Genomic DNA, 24,579 nt, shown 5'->3' with positions numbered 1-24,579 from the left:
ACTGGTTTTGGCTAAACTAAAATGTTCTTGAATAAGAGATTTCACAACAAATATATGAGTTTGGAGCTAGTTTTTTCTGTGAGTATTGAATCCTGACTAAAGAGGCAAATATAACTTGCCTATTTGGTATGTATTGCTTTCAAAAAAACCTTTTGATTAGTTAGATCACTTCAAATACATCAGAGAGGGATCTAGTGTTCAGAGGATGGAAACTTCGTGTTCATTTTGTTAGATATCTCAATAACTGAACAATTAAAAAACCTTGTGTACCTCAGATAAGTCAATCTAAACCTTGTTGTGTGGAATGGGCCCCACTGCATGGCTGGAGATACCTTTTCCTTTCCCGTTCCCTCTTTCATGCTGGTCACATGAGCTGACATGTATGGTATTCCTTTATACAGTTTGTTTAGTTACATTTTAGGAATTTGTGTGTCCAGATAGGTGGTGTTACACTTCTCTGTGAGCTGATTATGTTTTAGACATAGGTCACTCTAGCTACTCCAGGTGTACATCATTCAGATGCCCCACATCTTTGAAAAAGAAGAAAAAGGGTCAGGTTGTGGGCTGCCAGAATAGTGGAAATGTGCTGTAGGCAAGTCTTTGCCCATAACAGGAGTTTTCAGTAGAAAACGGCTGAGAGCCAAGAAGTTGTGTAAATCTTATGGACAAGCTGAATCCAGCCTGTGGACCTCAAGCTATTTCTCCATGGTCTAGATTGGTGGAGTCCATGAAATAAACACTGCCTATTTGGAAGACTGTCAGAATCCTCTGTGTTGTTTAGAGAGATACTGTTTGATGCACATCGCCTAAGTGTATTTTTATAGTTACACTATGTACTGTTGCTCTGTCTAGAGGGATGAAAAGTCCAGCCATCTTCCAACTTAAGAAAACCTGGAGAGATAATTAGTAACACAGAATCCATGTTAACTGTGTACCTTAGGGTGTAGCTGTTACTGCGTGCTGTTAATTGTGGCTGGGCAGAGGCTTTTCATCTATATTAACTGCATTTTAAACAAAACTTACCTGCATGTAGTATTAAAATATAATAATGTTTGGTTCTTGGAAATGATACAATTTAAGCTGTAAAATTAGCTGTTGTTGTATCTAAACCAAATGAACTTACAGGTGAACCATGAGTAACGCCAGTAGATACCAATTGATAAGTACACTATTGAAGCAGGTGGCAAATTTATAACATGCATTTTCAGCTTTACTGATTTGCATCTTTAAACTGTATTCCTGCCAAGCAAAATAAATTTATAATTTATTAGATTACTTTTTTTTCCTGCAGATCTAGTTTATGCATTCTGTTGAGCTATTCATCAGAAAATGTGGCAGGGCTGAAAACCTGGGGTTTTTTGCTGAGATTTGCAAGCCTGTTTTGCAGAGAGCTGATCTAAGGTGGTGATTTCATTAAGGTACTCATTCCCTAGTTCTCTGTGCATAACACTTTCCAAATTCATGAGAGCTAAGAACTTGCTTTCAACAGCTGCCAGAGATGTTCTTGGAGCCTTAAGTTGATCTGGTTTTGCCGTGGTGTAGCCTGTTCAACCAGTCAAGGAAAGCTTGTATGTAGACTGCCATTTGTGAAATTCTTGGAGGAATCTCCAGCCCTAATAGCCAAACTTCATGCATCCGCTAGCTCATTGGCACAACTACTTTCTTTCCCCATCTGTTTTAGTGGCGCTGTGCCCACTATTATCGTGATATGCCAGTTTGGTAGGATGTGCAGGACAGCAAAGATTAGTGGTTTGGATGAACTGATGACTCTACAAGATAAAATCTGACCCCTGTAGTCAATACACCCTGTAGTCAGTACCAGGATAGGTACTAAATCCAGTGTATGAATATAGGCATACTGTTGCAGAGCACTTCTCCAGCTGAAATTGGTCAGATCTGATGGGAAAGTGGCACAAGCTGAATATATTCTTATTGACATGCACTTTGCACATATGAGGATGCAAGCAATGAACTGTTGATTTGCTGTGTTTATCTGTAATGTAGTAATTAAAATTTTTTTGAGGCTTTTTATTTCCTCAGAAAGGGAAGTTTGTAGTTCAGGGTCTTCTCTGTGGTTTCTGCGTATTTATTATGTTGTCATATATTTGCCTTAGATGCTTGCTATGATCTGCATCCCGAATGGCATTAAAAATACATTTCTGTAACACTATCATACCATAACGCTGACACTTGCAAGGTGTTCAAGATTTTCATAGTTCTGCTTTTCCGAAGGCTATCCTTATCTATGCCACCCTGCAGTAGTTTTCTTACTTTGAGAAAACCAGAATTCTTCTGGCTTATAAAGATATTTTTTTTTTTACATTCTGCTAGAAGATGAAGAGCATTGTAATGCTTTTTAATGGTGTTTCTGAAACGCTGTGGACATACATGTAAACATACTAATGCTGTTGTAGGTTCTGGCAGTGACAGCACTGCCTTTGTGGTAATATCTGTAAAAGAAGCCTTTTCCCACCATTTCAGGAAAGCTGGAAATAAAGCTTCACACTCTCCTATAACCACTTCACAACTATCAGATGCTGCAAAGTGATCTGCAAATTCTGATTGTTGGCCTCAAGACAGACTAAATCTGTCTTGAGCAGCACCACCTCAGACACCACTTTTTCAGCCTTCAAGAAACTGACCTCTGCTACCAAGGAAGATTTTTCTTTCACAGAAGCTTCCCTGCAGCATCGTAGGTGCGGGCGCTATGGGAAGAGGTCGCATGCAGTGGGATTGCAAGATCTTTTTCCTCCTTTCAGACAACCTTTCCTGTTGCTGGATGAAGTAGTGTCTATAACTACTTTACTGACAACAGATAATCTTAGATTAAATCACAGCCCTTTCCAGAAAGGGTCTCAAACAGCTTTGTCATACTAGCTGCCATCTGGTTAGAGCTTTTGAAATGTACATAGTTTGCATATCTGCATTGATGCTGGTAGCAGCAACTTCACAGGTGTTCATGCACTGAGTTGCTAAAGCATTCTTCAGGTACTAGCTTCACAGCAGGGAACTGGAAGATGCTTTATTCAGTTACCCTTTCTATATCCTTCCTCCATGAGAAGGGTGAGTTACATTATGTTGCTATTAAGACTGGGACGGGTCTTGTTTTCCCTGTGGCTCTCAGCCTTACAGGATGTTATAGTTACCCTGGTTTTCCTCTCATCACTGCTGTCTGTCCTTTGAAACTATCAAGTTTGCTTTTGGGGTAGTAGCATGTTTAGTTTTCAGATTGAAAAATTAGGTGTGGCTTTGAAGGAAATAAATTATTTCTCCTCTCAATTTCTCTTTAAACCACAGTTACAGCTACACTTCCAGCCAAATGATTTGAGTCTCCCTTGAAGTACTTGAATTCTGTGTTGGTGTTGTGAATTGGCAATAAATATGAATCGTGTTCTAATGGAAGACGATGGCAATACTGAATAGCACCACAAGATGTCATTCAAACAGTTTGCGGTATAGAATGAAACACTGAAACTCAGATTTCTTAATTTCCTGCTAGAGGAAGACCCCAAATCAACAGCAAAATACTTACATTGCAGCATGTATTTGCTGCTGTTTTAACTTCCATGTTACATGGCTCTGAAATCGATTTACAGTTCCTCTTTAAGTGTTAAATTCACACTTGTTTAGCGTTTATACAATAGTCTGAGCTAGAATAAGCCAATTTATTTTAAGGATTTTGCGTTGCCAGTAGATTTTTTACTGTATGTTTTTTAACTTATTTTAATTATTTTTTTTTCATTATTTGGGGAGGGGGGGCATGGGATCTTCCATAGGATTAAATTACTACTTGGGTGCCAAGACCAAAGGTTAAGCTGCTCTGTCAGTGTGGGTTTTCTGTTTCAAGCTTGGTAACATTCACAATATTTTGAACTTTATGTTGGAATGTGTTGCTGTGCTGCAGGCAAAAAAAATCCCATAAATCTTGGTATCCTGTGGTTAAAAGTGTGTCATCCACATTGAAATCTCCTAAAGACTTTGAATGCAAGAACAATGCAGCTGATATTGTGTAAGTACGCAGTGGATGGAGAACTTAAACCAGGAAATGCATTATTAAAACTCTGTTGAATGGATTTTTGTAACTTTCGTTCTTGATCTATGATAGGTGGTTCCATAATATTGGAACTGGTAAAGCTTGCTTCCTCCCCTGTGGTGGATTTGTTTGCCACTTCCCAGATTTTACCTTGCAGTAACACAGTGCTGTCCTTGTATATGAAAATCCACTGTCTCACCATGAGTTTGTTTAAAATTCCTTCCTCTTTCTTAGAGGTGATTAAAACTGTTCCCAGGTTTTGGGGCATACAGATGGCATGGGAAGCAGTCACAATTAAATTCGTAATTAATAAAACAATGGGCTGATAAACTTCCGTGATTAAAGATTTTGTAGCTAAAGGATTATTGTTGCATTGCCAGCTGGACTTCAGTTGCAGTTTCGATACTTAGGAAACTTCTGCTTTTTACAATGAAAGCCTTATGATTAGGGGGTGACTTCTTTCAGTAACTGGGTACATTAAAACTGTAGCAAAGCTAGAAATTAATGGGTTTTATCTTATGGTATTGCTTATTGCTAAAAGGAATAGGAGATACAGTCAATGTGTATTTTATCCGAGTGGACTAGGTGTTCTCTTAAAAACAGTTGCTGGGAACATGTAGGTGCAGTGGCAAATGGTATGCCACAAATTACAGGTTAGTATTTTAGTGTGATGAAAGGTTTGTGATAGTTCCTACATGAAGACAAAGTAACTGAAAGGCCCAAATTTATCACTAACATAACTTGTTTAACTATAGGAGTGACATACAGTTATTCCTGCTTTCTTTTTCTGTAAAAGTGGGTAATGTTTCTCAGTGAAGTCTGAAATCCCAGTCTTAATCTGAGCAAGATGCTAGTTTTAGTGGCCCAAGTGTGCTGCTAAGACTATGACATACTAAGAGTTGTTCTTTAGTTACTGTTTCCTGTACGTAAGACTACAGTCTGTTAAAATAGTTTGGTGGGATGCTCTCTCGAGTATCAGGCTTTAGGGTTTGGTATTTTAGTGGTGTTTTTCTTTTCTTTCCCTTGTGTTTTGGGGCATTGGGGTGCTGTTTTTGTAAGGTTTGGGTTTTGTCGTCTTAGTGGCAGGGGAGTAGAGGGAGCATGAAAGAGAATGAGAACATTTTTTGTTTAGTTTCTTACAGTAACATCTGTAAGAGTAATCCTGACATAGGATCCAGTAGGCCTGTCATAGGTCCTATCATACCCATACCCCTATTATATCCAGAAATGGTACAAAGGCATATGAAGAAAACAGTGCTTTGTGGTAGAAAGACAAAAAGTATTCTACCTTAAAGGCTACAGTCATAAAAGATGGAAACATGGAAGACAGAATTTGTTTCAGTCTGCTTAACGTTCAACCAGTGATTTAAAGAGAGTGTATTATTCTGGATGTGTTTTGTGATGTCCATCATGTTGTGTCATCCCAGGTCTCTCATGTGTGATGCTTGCTTGAGAGAAAGTTAGGTGTTGAATTTGCATTTCTAATTTACATTCCCTTAGCTTTCAAGTTCTTACACTGAGGAATACAAGCCTGTGCTGGTAAACATTATAAAGGCAGCTGAGTACTTACTCCTTAATAAACTAATAATTGGCTCATTGCCTTTTTTGGTAGATGCTATGCAGATAATATACATTGTATTTCATAACCTGTTCATGTCATATATGAGTATAATATTTCTAATTATAGTCCATACCAGTGCTTTCAGTTGGCAACATTGGAGGACAGTGGGGCCATATTACATAGAGGTTAAGACACTAGACTACAACTTCGTGAAATCTCATTACATTCTTAGATATGGCAATGGGCAGACAGGTGGGAGTCTTTTTCCAAGTAAATTTCAGTAAATCATCTCAGCCCTTATTGGTTGGGAAAATGGGCTCAGAGACTGTATGTTTACTCTTCCAAAGTTTTTTTGTTTGGTTTTTTTTTTTTTTTGGCAGCCACTGTTGTTGGGATTGCTACTCTCCTGCTTCATATAGCTCCATATTTGTAAACTGTCAGATCAGGCTTCTTTAAACTTGACTTTGCTTCTAAAGTAATAAAGCTTATATTTCAGTCATCTGTAATAAAGACCTAACTCTTTAAGGCTAGAATTACTCTCAAAGTTTTAACAGGGAGAGGCAAGGATATTGATACAGCTGAAGGGTTGCTTGCATTTTCCTGAGCTCCTGGCAGGTGGACATAAGTAATGAAGAAATTATTTGTTTAACATTGTGTACTGAAGAACTGTCACTTCAGAATAACTAGTGAGTGTAGAAACATGAACAGCAGTATGAAACTTGCATTTATACTTCCTTCATTTTAGGTTTTGAGGGATTTCAGTTAAGGTTTCAAATTCTCTTAAATCTTCCTAATGCTCAGAAGATGAAAATATTTTTGTACAGTACAATAAACTGCATTATGAAAGACTGAAATGCATTTGCCCTTCCCATCGTTCCTTGAGGCTGCTGATAAGAGTTTTTTGGAGGGAACTGACCTTTGAAATCTGTGTAGGATATTTGTTTCTAGAAATTGAAAACAGCCGGGGAGTGGGTATCCTGTTACTTAAATTACTTTTTTTGCATAGACCTCAGTCTTGGCATGGAAGCTTGGTTGAGTGCAGTCAGCTTTTTTCTTTTTTTTTTTTTCTTTTTTTTTTTTTTTAAATACTGTACTTAAAAGAATGGAACAAAATTCTGCAGTGCTGGGTAAAATAATTGAGGTGTCTTGCACTCCTAAAGGGTGAAACTTTGAGGTTACACTGAAACCACATCTAACTGTTGCAGCAGCAAGCCTTTGGTCTTCTACATATGAACATATAGATCAGTATTTTACTGTATAAGTATCTAATGCTTGCTAATATAATTTCTTAGGAAAAGATTAAAAAAAAAAAACCAAAACACTAGTTCATGTAGCAATTAATTTCCAAATGAATTAATCAAGAACTTGTAGTTTTCTTCTATTTTTCTCTTTTCCCTCCGCCCCTGCCTCCACCGCTTTTCTCTTAGGAAAGCAAGGCTGGCTGTAAACAGGTCTTCATGCCTGAATTTCTCTGGCTTCTATCTTCCCTGTCAACATTTCAAAATGTTTTAATTTGAAATGTGTGATAAAATACTTTATATCAGCAATTAGAAATACATTTTGTCATTAAATACCAATTTCTTCTGTCTTCACAACTTAAAGTCACCTTTTGCCTCTTTGTTTTTGTTACACAGGTAATGCGTACTTACCATGTGATAACTATACTGTCTGCTTTTGTTATTCGCAACTTCTGAGAGGTTGTCTTCAGCATTTAATTTTGTGCTGTGTAACTTCCTTCAGTTTTGCTACTTGATTCTCAAGTTCAAATTATTGTTTTCATGTTTTCTACTTTCTCACTTACAAATGTTCTTGGCATTTTTTCATGTTAATTTTTTAACTTTTTTTATTAGGTAAATTTACTCCTAGACTTGAACATTAAGCAATTGCTACAACGTCTTATTCATGCAGAATTCTTGAGTTTTAGTCAGATACTGATTTGTTTTGAAAAGTGGTTGCTGTGCTGGTTGTGCCAAGGAGCCAAAGCATCTTCCTACCAATTACATGAGAACTAGGTGATCACAGCTTAGTTATGTTACCCTGTGCTTTAACTTCTACTGATGTCTCTGTCAATTTGGGCAGGATTGTATGAATTGGCAATAGAAAACTGGCAGCAGGAGCATAGTACTAGAAGCAGCTTTCTAAATGAAGTCCAGTCTTCTGCTAGGTAACTTTGATAACGGTTGTCATCCAGATCTTTTCACAAGGTAAGGATTAAAACTTAAGCAGAAGGAATTAGAAATCTCTGAAAATTTCTATATCTAACTAGAGCAAAGTCTCAAGTAGGGTGTTTCAAGGTGATCTAAAAGAACTGAAACTTACTTGCTATCCTACGAGGAATAGGTGGACAGAAATGGTCAGCAAAGCAAGCTATCTCTGTGGCCAGGAATGGGAATAAAGAGAGCTGCCAAAAAGTGCATCAAGCTAACCTTCCTAAGAAGTTAATTGCAAATGGAAGTACACAGAGAGATTAGAAGGTAAAAAAAAAAAAAAGGCATATTGTTTAAGGTATTTTAGGTACAACCCTAAACCAACTAATATTTGATTTCTGATATCAAAAAAAAGGATATAGAGCTGAGGGAAAAATACGGACCACCTAAAGAAGTGTGAGGATAAAGAGCTGAACACAAGCATGTTTGCTTGAACTGATCTCAACAGTATACAAAACTGCAGAACAAAGTTAAATAGGAAATGTAAAGGACTGAAGCAAACAACTAAATAAACACAGCAGCAGAAGACAGACCACATAGTTCTTTGAATGCTTACAGAAGTAACTAAAACTGGTAAGAACCTTTGAGTGTGATGCAGACGCAACGCAAGGAGTTCCCAGTGATATTTAGGAAATGATGCTGAAGCAGGTGAGAAAATAGAACACTTTTTAAAATAATACTTAACTATTAAGCTGTGAAGTGAAGCCAATATTTACAACAGGCCATCTGTATTAGGTTGCTGCAGTGTTTCATGAAAGACTTGGTTTTGAAAAAGCAGTTAGACTTCAGTTGGAAGTTGTATGTAGGTGTCTGCATCTTGAATTTTGCATGTTTGTTTTCTGGATTGTTAGTAAAATATGTTGTTTGGGTGTTTTCCCGATCTAGTTGAGATTAATTTTGTAGATGTGTATTGAAGTGTGTGGACAATGCAGATTTCTCATGGAGTGGCACAGAACAGATGCAGTACCGGGTCTGAAAATGAGGAAACTATCCCTTAGAAGTAGGAAAAATGCTGTTAAAGGTTTATGGAGGAATGGATGACAACATTGTGTCTCATTGTAAATAATTCTGGCTTTGGCTTAAACCTCTTTTTCTTTTCAATCAGAAATTCTGAGGGCAGTGATAAATCGGAATATATCTAGGTTTTGTATTCACTTCTGAAATGCTGTCTGGCTGAGATGGTGTTAATATTCCTCATGGCAGCCTTCATAATGCTGTGTTTTGTATAGGTAGCTAGAAAGGTGGTGGTAGCACACCAGTGTTCTGGCTGCTGCTGAGCAGCGCCCACACAGCATCGAGGCTGCCTCCCCCCACAAAGGCCAGTAGGCTGGGAGTGGGCAAGATGTTGGGAGGGAACATAGCCAGGACAGCTGACCCAAACTGACTAAAGTGATATTCCATACCATGTGATGTCTCTTTAGCAATAAAAGCTAAGAGAAAGGAGGAGAGGGCAGGAACAATGACATTTGTTATTATGACATTTGTCATTATGACATTTGTCTTCCAGAGCAACTGCAATGTGTACTGAAGCCCTACTTCCCAGCTTGCTGATGGAAAGTAGAGAATAAATCTTTTGTTTTCCTTTGCTTTTGCATGCAGCCTTTGCTATTGCTTTATTAAACTGCCTTTATCTTGACTCACAAGGGGTTTTTTTCCATTTTACTTTCTCCTGCCCTGTCCTTCTGAGGAGGAGGGTGATAGAGAGTCTTGGTGGGCAAGTGGCATCCAACTAAGGTCAACTCTCCACACTGGATTTCTATGTTGCCCTTGACTATGTAAAAGCTCACAGGGTTTGTAAACTTGTGAAGTTTTCAGTTCTCTGGAATATTGCAGGTGTCCCTTCTTGAGCCATTGTTTGCTTTGTATTTTTTTAGTACAGGAGCGATGTAGGCATTACAAAAGGCTCTTTCTTCAAAGAGTCTTGGTAAACTTTCAGAGTACAAATGCAGTTAGACTGTGATCTCTTCACATCTAGAAAGCTAAGCAGGGTGAGATCTCTCATTAGTGACAGGTAATGAGAATCAGTATCTGTGAGAGAGCATCCTTATTGACCTAGTATTTCTGTATGAAAACTTTTTCAGCTGTAGAAAGTGCTTGGGTGCTGTATATGTCTAATCATCTGGCTATCTTAATCTTACAGCATGTAGAATGGTACTACAAGTCTGGGGTTTATAATCCTTATAATAGAGGGTAGCAATCTGCAATCCAGGAAGGCAAATTAAAACATAAGATTATATGCTTGAATCTTTAAATTCAGACCATGATACAACGATGAAGTCTACTCTTGGGCTTTTCAATGATTTCCATAAGTTGATACTGTCTTTTTAACACAAACATGCCAACTTCAGGTTATTAGATCTGACCCTCCCTGGGGGGGAAAAGGGAGAAGTGAATGAATTGGTTCAAATTGAGCTCTTCTCTTGCCTCAAGACTTCAGCCTTCCAGACAAGCTTCAGCTAACAGCAGATTAAAGTTGTGTGGGCTTGAATTATTGTTGGAATCTGATAGATTCTTTTACTAAACACTTCATTACACTAGGTCAGAGTGTTAACAAATACAATTTAAAAGTGGGCAAGAAGGAGCAGTGCTTCACCTTAAGTTGCTGAATTGATGCAAAAATATAAAAATGGTGTTCAGGTTTTATTTTTTACTTTTTCTAATAAATGCTTTATTATGCTTCTACGATAGAAATGAAGACCTAAAACAAATGTTGGAAAGCAGTAAAGATTCTGCAAAGCTGGATGCTATGAAAAGGATTGTTGGGGTATGTGATTTTTTATTATTATTATTTTAGGGTATCTTTTTTTATTATTGGTTTTATTTCTTGGATGTGAATAATGGTTTTACTTTACAGTTCCTGTACCAAGTCACCCTTTGAATCTCTAGACAGTGTTTCAAAGCTACTGAATTCAGAATTTGTGTAGAAATTGCTATACCAAAATATATGCAGTCATATACTTTTAAAATATTTATGTGGCACTGCCAATATGCCTGTAAATATGTGTTTTCAGTAGGGAGGTGAGATCTTAAACTGGGAAATAGCTCCTTCAGAGAAGCTTCAAGTGCTGTCTTAATTCAGCACAGAAAACAGAAATTTGCAGTAAAATGACAAATTGCATTTACTATTTTTACTGCTTTAGTTTATATACTTTTTTTTAATTGAGCATGTTGCCTGTGTATTTGACTATTTCAGTGAACCCATAAAGGTGATAAAAAAAATGTTTAACACCATTGTGTGTTTAAATCCTATAAACTAAACATAATGAAATTGATAATGTCCCTTTATTATTAAAAGTATTAAGTAATGCACTAAGAAAAGCTGTTCATTGTCCATTTGACCTCTTTTTGGGGGGACTTTTGCATTTCTTTTCTCTCACTGTTCCTTCAGTCTCCTGGATGTGCTTTTTTGTTTTGCTTGGTTTACACATGAGTTAACCCTATCCAAGCATGTACTGAAGTGAATAGGTACAGGTTGTATCATGAGATGGTGTTCTTTCCTGTGACTCTAGAGCTAGTGATTTCTCCCTTCTTCATCATGGAATCACTTAGGTTGGAAAAGACCTTTGAGATCATCAAGTCCAAATGTTAACCCAGGACTGCAAAGTCCACTACTAAATCATGCTGCTAAGCACTGCATCGACATGTTTTTTTAGATACCTCCAGGGATGGTGATTCCACCATTTCCATGGGCAGCCTTTGGAACAGTATATGTTCCAATACTTCACCAACCTTTTAGTGAAGAAATACTCCTTAATATCCACTCTAAACCTCCCCTGGAGTAACTTGAGGTAGTTTCCTCTTGTAATGTCACTTCTTGTCTGGGAGAAGAGACCCACCCCCACCTGTCTACAGCCTCCTCTCAGGCAGTTGTAGGGAGCAATAAGGTCCCCCCTGAGCCATCTCCTCTCCAGACTATAAACAAACCCAGTTCCTTCAGCTGCCCTTCATAAGACTTGTGCTCCTGACCCTTCCCCAGCCCCGTGGCCCTTCCCTGGACACGCTGCAGCCCCTCTACGTCCCTCCTGCAGTGAGGGGCCCAAACCTGAACACAGGGTTCGAGGTGCAGCCTCACCAGTGCCCAGTGCAGGGGGACAGTCCCTTCCCTTGCCCTGCTGGCCACACTGCTTCTGACACAAGCCAGGGTGCTGCTGGCCTCCTTGGCCACCTGGGCACACTGCTGGCTCATGCCCAGCCGGCTGCCGACCAGCACCCCCAGGCCCTTTCCCACCAGGCCCTTTCCAGCCGCTCTGCCCCAGCCTGTAGCGCTGTGTGGGGCTGGTGTGACCCAGGTGCAGGACCCGGCACGGAGCCTTCTTGAACCTCATCCAGCTGGCCTCGGCCCATCGGTCCGGCATGTCCAGACCCCTCTGCAGAGCCTCCTGCCCTCCCGCAGAGCAACGCTGCTGCCCACCTTGGTGTCATCTGCAAACTTGCTGAGGGTGCACTCGATCCCCTTGTCCAGAGCGCCGATAAAGATACTGAACAGAGCTGGCCCCAGTACTGAGCCCTGGGGAACACCACTTGTGACTGGCCACCAGCTGGATGTAACTGCATTCCCCATCACTCTTTGGGCCCAGCCATCCAGCCAGCTTTTTACCCTGTGCAGAATACGTCCATCCAAGCAATGAGCAGCCAGTTTTTCCAGGAGAATGCTGTGGGAGCTGGTGTCAAAGGCTTTACTACGGTCCAGGTAGACAACATCCACAGCCTTTCCCTCATTCGCTAGTCGGTCATCTTGTAGAAGGAAATCAGGTTTGTCAAGCAGGACCCACCTTTTTTTTCCTTTTTTTGTGAAAAGATTCTTCGTTCATTTCTCCAACATGATGTGGGATTCCTCAGCATCTGACCAGTGAGAGTCTGGCATACAGAGGTCCTGTTGCAGGAAATCATGGCTTTTAGAAGTGTCATGGTTTCAATCTATGATGACTTATATTCTTGTGCTTTCTTCTGGCCATTAGTGTGGGTGGGAAGCTTGGGCAGTTACCTGTTGCTCCCTTGGTTTTCCTTTTAAAAAAGGGGTCAGATCTGTATCTGGAAACTGTTGCAACTGGAAGTGTGTGTGTATATGTATATGGGGGAATTGGAAACTATTAAGTGGGGTCAGGTTTAAATTTTAAACCAAGGCTTTACTAGATTGATTTTTTTTTCACTTTTACCTGCAAAAAATGCTCTCTCATAAATGAGTGTGCAATGAGCAGATGCACTCATCATAAATACCTGCTGCTGTGAAATATTCAAAGCGGTTTTTAACAACTATACAAATTTCCCAGAAGTTGGGTGATACCATGAGGCTGGGGACATGTAGTTAGCACGGATACCTGTGGTCCTTTATGTCTTAGGCTGAGGTGATCAAATCTTCAGCAAGGGAAGGCAGAAGTGCATTGAGCACATTCTGTCTTCTGCTCCCCATTTCCCAGTTACGGATCTTTGTCCTTTTATAATTTCCCAGTCCTTGTTTTTTTGTCACTATTCTAGGCACTGTGCAGTGCTGGAAGAGCACTACTATTCCACATGTCAGCAGGCACCTTCAGTTTCTTGGATGTTTTTTCCTTGCTCAGCTGCTGCTGCTTTTCTTGAACTAAAGCAGCCTTTTAGCTCATAAGGTTGATCATTACTTGGCTGCAAGTTGTCTGAACTATTGGATCCTCTGGTTTTTGTCTCTTCCATATTTTCAAGGTATTTGCTTTTATCTTGTGTTTAAACAAGTCTATTATGTGTTTCATAATAGACTCCTGCTACCAACCTCTGGTTCACATAAACTGAAACAATGAGCTTTACAAGCCAGGCCTGTGATCTTGCACAATTAGCTTAAGGCCTTTTAGCAGTGGTCATAATGTTCTTGCTGGGCACAAAGATGCTTGTGTGTTACTGGTTGTGTGCTTACATTTAGAGACTTCTCAGGGATGGGATGTGTTTTCCAGGGGTGAAAGACTTTAGCCTTTTTACTAGAGGAAAAAGGAACTCTGTCAAGACTGCTGTTTAATGTGTCTCACTGGAATGTGCATTTTCACTAATTTTAGGTAGGGGGAAAAAGCTGTGCATACCAATAGTTTTCTTACCCTTTGAGTAGTCTTCAAGAGGCTGAAACTTCATTTGTCTGTATAGGTGTGATGGAAAAGTACCGGGACTGCTTATGGCTTATGTCTGCAGCAGGGATTGGAACTAGGTGATCTTTAAGGTCACTTCCAACCCAAGCCATTCTATGATTCCTCCTTCTTTAAGATGGTTTGTGAACTCCCTCCTGGGGAGAAAGAGATTCGTTACAAATAAAAACAAGTCTGTCTTGCAGAGAGTGACTTCTAACAACATAATTTCAAGCATAGGAGTAGTCCTGTTATGATCTTTGCAGTCCCTCTCTTACATGAAGGTGTATAGTCTTACCTTCAGCTAAAATGCTTGTGTGACTTCAATGATCAGTTATGTCTTTTTTTTTTTTTTCAGTCAGTGTGTTATTTTTTGTTTCTTCCTTGTATGCATGCTGTAAAATAACTGCAGTCTTTGGAAGATTGTGAGCAACACTGTCGGTTTAGAAATAAATTTGAAGCATATACAGAACCAAGTTTGTTCTACTACATGCATGAAAACACAATAGCCAGTATTTCTTTTAAAACATATAATGATATTACAACCACTAAGGTATTCTTGTTACTAGCTCTTGAAACCTCTCAGAACTTCTCTGGGAAAAAAATCTCCATTGAGATTTCACTCCTGAAGATTGCAGAGGATAAATTTAGGAAACAAATTCACATGCTTGATTTCCTACAGAGAATGTCATCCGTGTCTGTGTGTGTGTCTCATGGAAAAAATAAAGCTTAATATACTCTGACATTACATAGCACTTACTCTAGAGTGACAAGTTCTATCTGCAGGAGTTCTAGGTATGTAAGACAACACAATTGAGCAGTGACTAGGCAGAGCAACAAAAATGACGTGATAGACCTTAGTCTTGGAAAGAGCCATTATGTTCTTTCAGGTTAATGATCCATGGGCTAAGGAGGGTTTACACTAATAGTTATGAGTTAATGAGTCAAAATACACTCTTTTAAAAGAACCTGAATACATATTTACATGGTACACTGGAGCTATTATGGTTGATAAGTTAAACAATGCAAGTAATGCATAGAGTCATACTGTTACAGTGTATCAGGGAAGTCTAAGAATCATTCCTTTTTTTTGAATAACATAACTTGTGTTGCATCAAGATGAGATGATTGATAATGTTTTATTCTATACTTCTCTGCAGTGCATCTTGCTACTAAGTTCTACTTGACTCTGGTCATTCTGAATCTGGCATTAATTATAAAGGCACCACACCCCCAGTCCTGACAGCAGTGTTTTAAGTTAGATTCTTAGTTAAAAACCCTTGAAGTATATACAGTGCTTTTGCTGCTTAGTTTTGTCATTTCCTGTACTTTTAATAGAGCAGCAAGAATGTTAAGTTGGTTAAATTGGAATGTCATGCTGGACAGCTGCTCTCAAACCCTTTTGAACAGGCTTACAGCTTGAACTACAGCTACCTTCTTGCTTCTTTTGTCTTTCTTCTAACTCTCTCCAAGTATAGTTTGTCAAGGTATTGCCTGCTTTTGTGTTTCCTTAATTTTTGTTACATGTGGTCCTAGTTCTTTATGCCCTTTAGTGTTTTATCAATTAAATACACAAACAGACCTGTGAGTTTGGAATATGAAGTTTAATCAGCTATATAATGTTGAGTAATGGTGAGAGTGTGCGATCATTATGAGGAGCGGTAACCACAGTTGCAAAGCTCATGTTCCTGTGTTGGATCCCTGCATATTTGCTCATCTTGGTGAGCTCTTGACTTTTCTGATTAGTTTGATGTTTGGCTGACTAGATCCTGCCTGTGACTTTAGCTGGGGGTGTGCTGAGTGTGCTGAGTCCACGTTCAGCAGCACTGTAACATGTTCATGAGATTCCAGGGTCAGCAGCTTGAATATGAAGTACTGGCAGGCATTCCACTGGAATTAGATCTAAGAAATGGAGTAGTACAGCTGTAGTGTATGCTGAAGTATTTTACTCCATCTAATGTACTTAGGGCTTTTTTTTTTAATAACTTAATTCTGAAGCTGTTCATACAAGGGCTGAAGCTAAACTGGAATTTTGATGTTTGTGCTCTTTACTGGGGCAATTTTATTATTCATTACATGCTTTAGTTTCAGATTTCAGTGAGATTAAATACGAAAACTTTCTTCCTTTTGAAAAAGAAAAAAATCAGTGGTTTGACTGATCTTGCTTTTACCTTAGTATTTTTTTGTCTGTATAAACACCTTAAGGCCTCTTGTGCTGATCTTGCTATGGAAAACAACTTTGTTTTAAAAGTGTGGTATCTATTTGATTTTTTTTTCTGCTTTGTTCTGTTGCAGACCAGGATTGTTTCCGATAAAAGTAACTTGCATAACTTCTCCTGATGTTTGTTCTTTTTGTTGTTTGTTGTTTGGGGTTTTTTTATAGCAGCTCCCTAGAGGTAATTCTGTGAAGCTTTTCAGATTAGCAAGATCTTTTTTTTAAGTAATTTTAAAAGCATTAAAATTATTTTGTCTGATATAATAAAGTACAGTTTATTGCTTCCACCCTTCCAAACTTGTAACCAGCCAGCACTCAGGGGTTTTGTTGTATGGATAGTGTACTGTAAAGTCTAATAGTAAACAAAAAAATCAGACGTTAACTTCAACTTCCTAGAAGTCAGGTTTGAAATACAAATCTGGAATAATTGCCTCTTTCTCAAAAAAAAAAAAAAGACACCACCCCACCCCAAAAAAACCCCAACCAAAATCCAAACAAAAAAACTAACCCCCCCATAACTTAGTAATGTAATAATATAATCGCTCTTTTCTTTTTTTTTTAGATGATTGCAAAGGGAAAAAATGCTTCTGAGCTATTTCCTGCTGTTGTGAAGAATGTTGCCAGTAAAAATATTGAGGTATTCGTATAGTTCAGTAAAAATACTGTTATGATAGATCTATTTAGAAACTTTTATCTAATTGTATCTAGTTTTTCATTTTTCAGGGTTTAATATGTCTAATTTTTCATATAATTTTTCAGGGTTTAATTTCAATGACAGCATTATGGTAATACTTTAATGAGTAAAAGGAAATCTACTGGATGATTTGGAAGGAAGAATAATAACTTTTACATTTTAAAAAATAGATTAGAGAAAGTTTGTAGAAGTGCGGTGGGAATTCTGAGAAGAGTTACTAACTGCAGTTCATTGGAGATGTGGTGCTGCTTACAAACTTTGAGTAGGGGTTGTGCTCTGTATGTGAACATGTCTGTTGCAGGTCGAGGCTGAGACGTAAGGCTTGGATAAGAAAGTTCACTGTTCTAATGTATATTTATAAAGGAAGTGTCTCAGTGCTAGGATTGCAGAGTGAAATTGCTAACTGTTAAAGAGGACTGTGTGAATTCATGGCTAGACGACATGATGTTACCAATGAAGTGTGTTTAATTTTTTGTATCACAGTACTTAAATGTTGGCTCTTTTGGTAATTTAGAGAATTTGTTTAATGCTTTACTAATGTGAATGCCTGTGATTCCAGAAGATAAAGTAGCCTTCAGATCCCAGAATCTTCTGGAGAGATGTGGCTGTTTGAGCTGTGGGAGGGTATAGGTCCCATTTTGAGCAGAGAAGAAATTTTTGCTAATACGCAGTGTAATCTCAAATCTTTGGATTATTTTTGTGTTTTGTAAGACATAGAGACTTTAAAGCGAAGCCATATGTGCAGCTTGGGAATATGCCCTTACTCATTTATTTTGTATGAAGAATTATTAAAGGAGTATGTGAAGGGGCAGACAAGAACAGTTTAAACTTCCTATAAAAGCAGCTGATGAAAAACCTGAGTCCGAATCATCTGCAATAGGAGTTAATTTCTTGAGACAAGTTGCTTGACTAAGTTTATTGAACTTGCACTAAATTGTGTGACTTTTAATTAAAAGATGATGTGTGTAATAACTTTCAGGATTTCCATAGATAATAGCAGAAATCTAAGTTTTTCTTTCAGGCTGTTTATCATCCACTTTATTTTAGCAGCATCTATGTCTATTTTTGCCCCAATGTCAGGTGTCAGACACAAAGTAGCTCGCTTCTCCTTTCTTACAAAAAGAAATAAGATACAAGAAAAAGAGGAAGAAAAAAATCTGGCTTGAACTAGTGAAAATTCAGATTTCCAGGAAGTTAAAAAAATGGAGATTGCATTCAACTATATTGTGTTAAAATCCACAGGCTTACTTTGTGGCTCCAGGAAATCTAAAGCAGCATCTGCATTAAAAAACTGTACAAGCAGAGGTTTTATAAAGAACATATTAGTCTGATGCTCACTACCAGTACTGTGCATACACTGTCAGCTCCAGTGCAGAGGTGTCAGAGTTGTAGTTGACTTAACAAATGAGATTTAGATGAAAATAACACCTATAAGTTTGTAGTTCCAGCCAAGAAGCTTCAGTTTGAGGAAAGCAGAGCAAGCATGCAATGATATTAGTTACTTCTTACTGTACAGGATCATAATTTTGCAAAAATGCAGGAAATAGTGGTTTGAAGCACTGAGTTCTAGGAAGAGAAGTCAATTGAATGCATGCTCCAGTTCTTTCTTCCTCTCCTGGAAATATGTACTTCAGTCTTTATTATTAATGGGAACAAGAAGTTGTTTTTCCCCCAGCTTATGGCCCTGAAGATTCTTTCCTGCAATTATGACTTCAGCAAACTCCTGTCTCTGGGTAATGTACTGGGATACAGTAGGTCACAGGTCTGATTTCTTCCTCATTTTACACATAATAGTAAAATTTGAATCTAATTTTAGCTTTAAAGAAGTTATTCTGATTTGGCTACTACTTTAAAAGAGTTTTCTGTTCTTTGAAGGAATGCATGTTTGGCTGAGGCCAAATAGTGAGCTATGGTAAGTCAAGGAGGCATAAGTGTGCAAAGACGATAATTCAGAGTCTTTCAGAATTTACTGTATTAAAATATTTTTAAGGAATTGTAATATTGTTAATAATAAGTGATAAAAGGAAATGGGGCAAGGAATTGTACTTGACCAGTTAAATATTCTCTTCTTTAGCTTGTAAGTTATTAGTACTTGAAGTCCAGTTTTGAACAGAGATACCGTACACCAATGAGGAATGCCTTGAACAGTGTTACTAATCTTGAGTATTTTTAACTGTTTGGGCTGAACCACTAGCCTGACAGAGGCAAGGTTACCTCAGGTCCGGGCTTCCAGCCCAGGCAGTAGTGAGACTGGGAGCGTATTGCCGGTAGGGAGTGCGCGTGCACACGTTTTGTGTATATACACATGAAATACATGTGTAAAGAGGCAGCCACCTGGGTTGACACAGGCTACTCACATGAACACAAACAGCACCAGCAGCTTTGCAGTTCAAGATGAAGGTCCGTTAGTGGGAATGTATATACATACACACAGTATGGATCCATCTGACAGCTGGTCTCGGACACGATCTGCCCAGTGGCTGGCCCCTGGATCCAAGTCACCCCTGTTGCTGGCACCTGGACATAGGAGCCCCTCAGGCTGCAGCCCTGTTTCAGTTGCTAGTACACACTGCTGTATATGAACACATGTAAACCAGGACTCCCCTGGTCCCCCAGTAATTACTCCCTTGTGTTTTTTTCTTAGACACACAAGTGTGTGCATATACAGCTGGACCTGGCCAGAACTCCCCATGTCCTTTGCTAGCAAACACCCTGTGGTTATGCCCTTAGAGGGCTGCTCCTAAGCATCTGGCAGCTGGATGGGACTCCCCTGGTTTAGGCTATAGCCGATTTCTCCTGTTGTCTCACCCTTAGATGCCCATACCTGTAGCTACCTCTTCCCAGGCCACTTCACCTACTCAACAGCTAGTGCAGCTTCATCCACTGGTACACCTGCACCCATTCCAGTCACTGCCACCACAGACACATGGGCTTACACTTGGTTTCACATACTTCAGTCTCTTCAATTGCTTGCACCCATGCTAATGGACCCTCTGGCTTGTCGTTGCCTCTGGCTCAGGTGGTGGCAGCCAGATCCTCACTTGTTGGCCACCATGGACATAGGGGCCCCTATGATTTAAGGTCCCATTCCAGTTCCTGGAGACGTACTTAAGCCCCCTTACTTTGGTTTCTCTAGTTGCTGGTGCCCACAGACACATGGGTGCTCCAGCGTGTTGTGTGACTGCAGTTGCTGGCACATATACACACACCTTCACACTGAATAGAGTGCCTCACTGAGGAAAATAGTTTAAAATTAAATTTATTGAGAAAATAAAACAGACTGTGCTGATCACATACTGGGTGTAGAAGGACAGATGTACCAGCCAGCAAACTGTTTAGATGTGTCCAGCCATTTTTATCTGCTTATCTATTTCCCTGACTTGTTCTTCCTCAGGCAATAGATTCCCCCTGCTTCTCCATCACTTTGATGCCTCCCCAAACATCCCATGATAAGTGTTGTGCAACGCTAAATTACTTTTCATCTGCATCCCACACCTGTACACAGAAAAAGCCCCTCAGTCTGAAAGGTGCTCTGGTGTTGACTCTTGATGGTTTGGATGTGGGAGCTGAGGCTTGTCTGGTAGGGGTCTGACAGGGTGTCCTTTCCTCTGAGTCCTAAATCAGGATTCCTTCCTACTACTGTGTCTCTACATGTCAGGGCTGATGGTTTGTGTCATGGGCTTGGGAGAAACTAGGGCAGGGCATTACTTGCAAACACCCCTCCTCCTGTATCTCTCTGCGCTCTTTGTGGGCGTGCAGACAAGTTTTTATCACATAACCTAATGTTAATTAGTAGAAGCCTTTAACTGTTTATGTTTTATGGGCTTTTTTCTTGTATTTTAAAACAAATAAACAGTTAAGTGAATTCACGTCTTCCTCTACACTGTAGTTAAAGTTCCCTCATGACACATTTTTCTACCATTTAGTGCTAACATATTTGTGAGGGAAGAGACTGTTACACTGGAAAGAAATCAGGGCATTCAGTAAAGCCAGCTAACTTCTTTATCAAGGTTAGTTAGATGACAAGTTCTATACTACCAATTGTTTATTATTATAATTTGTTTTGAGAGAAGCAAAGGGTGACTTAGCGTTTGCAGAAGTGCCTCGTGATTTTTCTTTTTATAAGTACGCGCTGACCTCGGCTTGATTATGTGCATCATGTCATGGATGGTAAGGATACAAAAAGTGACCTAATAAACAATTGGTGGTATAGAACAAAAATAAGTCTTGGTCAATAACTCATGGAGTTTGATGTGCTTATATTGATAAACTAATTAAACAAATCTGCCTGTGTTTCTCAAGCCTAATGTGCCCCTGTTATGATTAGTTTTATAGAAAGGAGCATTTTAACATTGAGTGAAGGTAAATGGTAAAAGAATAGTGTAGTCACGAAGCTCTAAGTGTTTCCATTTCTAGTCACACAGTGGTTTCAAGGAAAGGAGGCTTTCTTTGCACACCTGCAGTCATTCAGTGCATAGGCCTCTTGTGGTCAATGTTGATTGCTGCTTGTCTATAGCTGAACAACAAATAATTTAGTATGGTGTAACCTTCTGTGATTTAATATTATGCTTTTTGCCAGAATTGGCACAAAGATACATCTTCTGATAGTGACAGTAATTATAGCACAGCTGTAGTTGAGGGTCTTCCAGAATTTTCCATTACAAACCCCAATAGTCAGTTTACAACTCCAATGTAAAAAATGTTTTCACTGCTTCCTGGACATACAGTGGCCGTGAGGGGGTAAAGTGAGCTAAATTGAATAACCTCCTCCAAATCATACTGAGGTTTTCTTAATCTTTGAACATTGCATCATTTGTATTGTGCTTATATTGGCTACATCTTTTGAATGCTTGTAGTTGGGTGAAGGTGGATCTAATACCCTTTGCTTTTGTCCAAGACAGTCAGAAGTGCTTTTAATCAGATTTGAATAGTGTAAGCTACCACACTTCTTCAGCTGGAAGTTATATTATCTTTCATATGTGTTCAAGTAATTGATTTTGAGTTTCAGGGTGAAGTAAAATGGGCTTGTTGAATCTTTGGCTATTGCAGTTTAATCTATTTTTCCATAAGAAAGAAAGCATGACAAGTGCTCAGGTCATCAGTTGCCACAGGTCAACTTCTTAGATGATTCAATTCTTTATTTACTAGTTGTCATGGTTTAACCCTGGCTGGTAATTAAGTACCATGCAGCTGCTTGCTCAGTCCCCCTCACCCAGAGGGATGGGGAGGAGAGTTGGAAAGGAATGTAAAACTCGAGGGTTGAGATAAGAATAATTTAATAATTGAAATAGAATAACAATGAAAAAACAAGAATAACAATGGTGACAGTTAACAGTTATAATGAAAAGGGGGAGGGAAAGGATAAAATCCAGAGGGAAAGGAAGAAACACGAGGTGCACAATGCAGGTGTTCACCACCCATTGACTGATGCCCAGCCAGTCCTTGAGCAACAATATGCCAGCCCCAGCCAACCCCCCAGGTATATATACCAGGCATGGTATGGAACACCTCTGTGGCTAGTTCTGGTCAGCTGACCTGGCTGTGTCCCCTCCCAGTTCCTTGTGCCCCTCCAGCCCTCTCACTGGCAGGGCATGAGGAACTGAAAAGTCTCATGTCAAAGCCAACACACACCACCACACTAGGTTCTAAGAAGATAATTAACCCAGCTGAAACCAGGACACTAGTTGATAACATAAAGCAGTACTTTGTGTTACTAGCCTTCATCTGACTGTATTATTAATTAGTTTCTATTAAAAGAATTACAGTAAATAAGACATTTGAGAAGCATGTGAGTGCTCCAGTGATATATTAGCTCTTCCTTCAAAGAAGAAAGTGTTCATGAAAACATACTGTCTAGGACTTAGTTATGTGGAATTTTTTAGAAATTTGATAATGATGTTTACTGTGTTTTTCTTTTCAGATAAAAAAGCTTGTTTATGTTTATCTGATGCGTTACGCAGAGGAGCAGCAAGATCTAGCATTGTTGTCCATCAGTACTTTCCAACGTGCTTTAAAAGTGAGTGACTACTAAACAATATTTCATAGAGAGTTCTGAGCTATTACCACATAATAACAATATTTCTGTAAATGTAGTCTGGTAAACTAAAGCATGTCAATATCTGCATCTGATAAAGCAATTTAAAGTTATGTCATTGAGAAACTTTTTTGTGCTGCTTCAAACCTTGTCAAGCAACTAAGCCTGTATGAAGTAAAATCATGTCACTAAAGAAAAGCAGATTGGTGCTCTGAAATTCCATGCCCAACATTTAGTTTCTGTCATGCCTTTTCTCTTTCCAAGGTAGTTTATATATGTAGAAAGAAGACCCTGCTATTACCCTGGACCACTTATATTCCTTTAGTTTGTGTAAAAGATCTTTGTGTGTTAACAGAGAATTGGAACATAAGGAAGATAGTCATACCTAAACTAACATATTGCATGTGTTGCACGTTCTACATTTTATTAAAAGCACTGAAGAAATAGCATTTTGTACTGTTTCATTTCAATTTCAGATCACAATGGGGAATGGGATTAGGCAACAAAGATTAGGATTGCCTTTGAAGTGTGACTGTGGAGGAAAGAAAGATTAAGTGTCTACCCTTAAATCTGACTAGTTTTTATAAGAGACGGTTGGGTTTTTTCTTTTTTCTGTACTCTTGTAAGGTTGCTCTAGGTTCATAATTAACTTCTGTCATGTCACTGATGCAGACCTTGCATCTTGTTGGAAAATGCTGCAAGCAGAGCACCAGGTGTGCACCTATAGGAGCATCTCAAAACTGACTAAGTGAGGTTTCTGCCCCTTTGCTTCCAGCTTTTATCTCAATGTCATGTGTGCTACCTTTACTATCTGTGACTGCCATGTAAAGCTAAAATTCAAATTACTTTGCATCCTATGTTTTTAATGAGATACATGTACAGTAAACACTTCTCATGGCATAATTTTACTGGGAGCAAAAGGACAGGGGTTAACTCAGATGTTGTGGCTGTGAGTAGCTCAGAAGTGGTGGGTGGCAGGGAGGTAGGCTCCAAGCAAGCTGGGATTTTCAGCAGCTAAGGAAATTGCCAAGCCTGCTATGGAGGATGGGCAAATGTAATTAATTCTCTTTGTTCATATTTTTTGTAATATTTTGTTCCTGTTTTTATAAAAAAGATTATAATCCAGTTTTATATGTGGAGATTTTTTCTCCCTCTTTCTAAAATAACTTTTTAAGGTATTTTAAACTTGTGTGATTGGAGATGAGCTTTGCAAACTCTGGTAAGAACAACTTGGTTTTGCGGAACTTGTCAAACTAAGTGCTTTCACCATCCAGATACTACTCAGCAGTTGCTAAGAGGTAGGAATTTTGAGAGCTTAGGTGAACTGATCATTAAGTAATACCAGTCTGAAACCCCATGTTGGCAACTCTCAGTCCTTGGGAGAAATGTTCTTTGGGAAGTGCTCTTTTAGCAGATAGTACACTGAATTAATGCTGCTGCAATTCCAGTTTGCTAGACTTCAGAGCATTTAGCAACATTTTTCCCGTGTGTCCTGAGCCCATGATTGACAGGTGAAGTTTACAAAACAGTTCCCCCAGGCACAGATGTTTTGTGCTACTATTGGGTGCCCAAGCTAACCCTAGCATTATAAAAGGGGAGCAGGGACTGGGATGACAGAAGGGAGAGTAGGAAGTACAAGAAAGTTTACATTTAGTTTAATGTTTTGATGTACTCTCAAGAAAACTAAATTGTTACAAGGCTTCAGTTTATATATTGCAGTAACGTGTAAAATGGAGATGTCAAGAACTTGAG

General features: G+C 39.0%; 1 protein-coding gene across 5 annotated transcripts in view; it reads left to right on the top strand.

Moving 5' to 3' along the window:
* Positions 1 to 24,579, top strand: part of AP3B1 (adaptor related protein complex 3 subunit beta 1) — a gene marked incomplete in the record, with an annotated part of 161,665 nt that overhangs the window by 3,581 nt on the left and 133,505 nt on the right. For all 5 annotated transcript variants that reach the window (XM_055790735.1, XM_055790732.1, XM_055790734.1 and 2 more), the window contains 3 exon segments: positions 10,490 to 10,565; positions 16,662 to 16,736; positions 22,714 to 22,809. In XM_055790735.1, coding sequence (XP_055646710.1) covers positions 10,490 to 10,565; positions 16,662 to 16,736; positions 22,714 to 22,809 — 247 coding nt within the window.

This window comes from Falco peregrinus, chromosome Z (assembly GCF_023634155.1).
Source record: "Falco peregrinus isolate bFalPer1 chromosome Z, bFalPer1.pri, whole genome shotgun sequence".
Classification (NCBI taxonomy): Eukaryota; Metazoa; Chordata; class Aves; order Falconiformes; family Falconidae; genus Falco; species Falco peregrinus.
The sequence above is the reverse complement of the archived record's forward strand: the minus strand, read 5'-3'. Positions and strand labels throughout refer to the sequence as shown.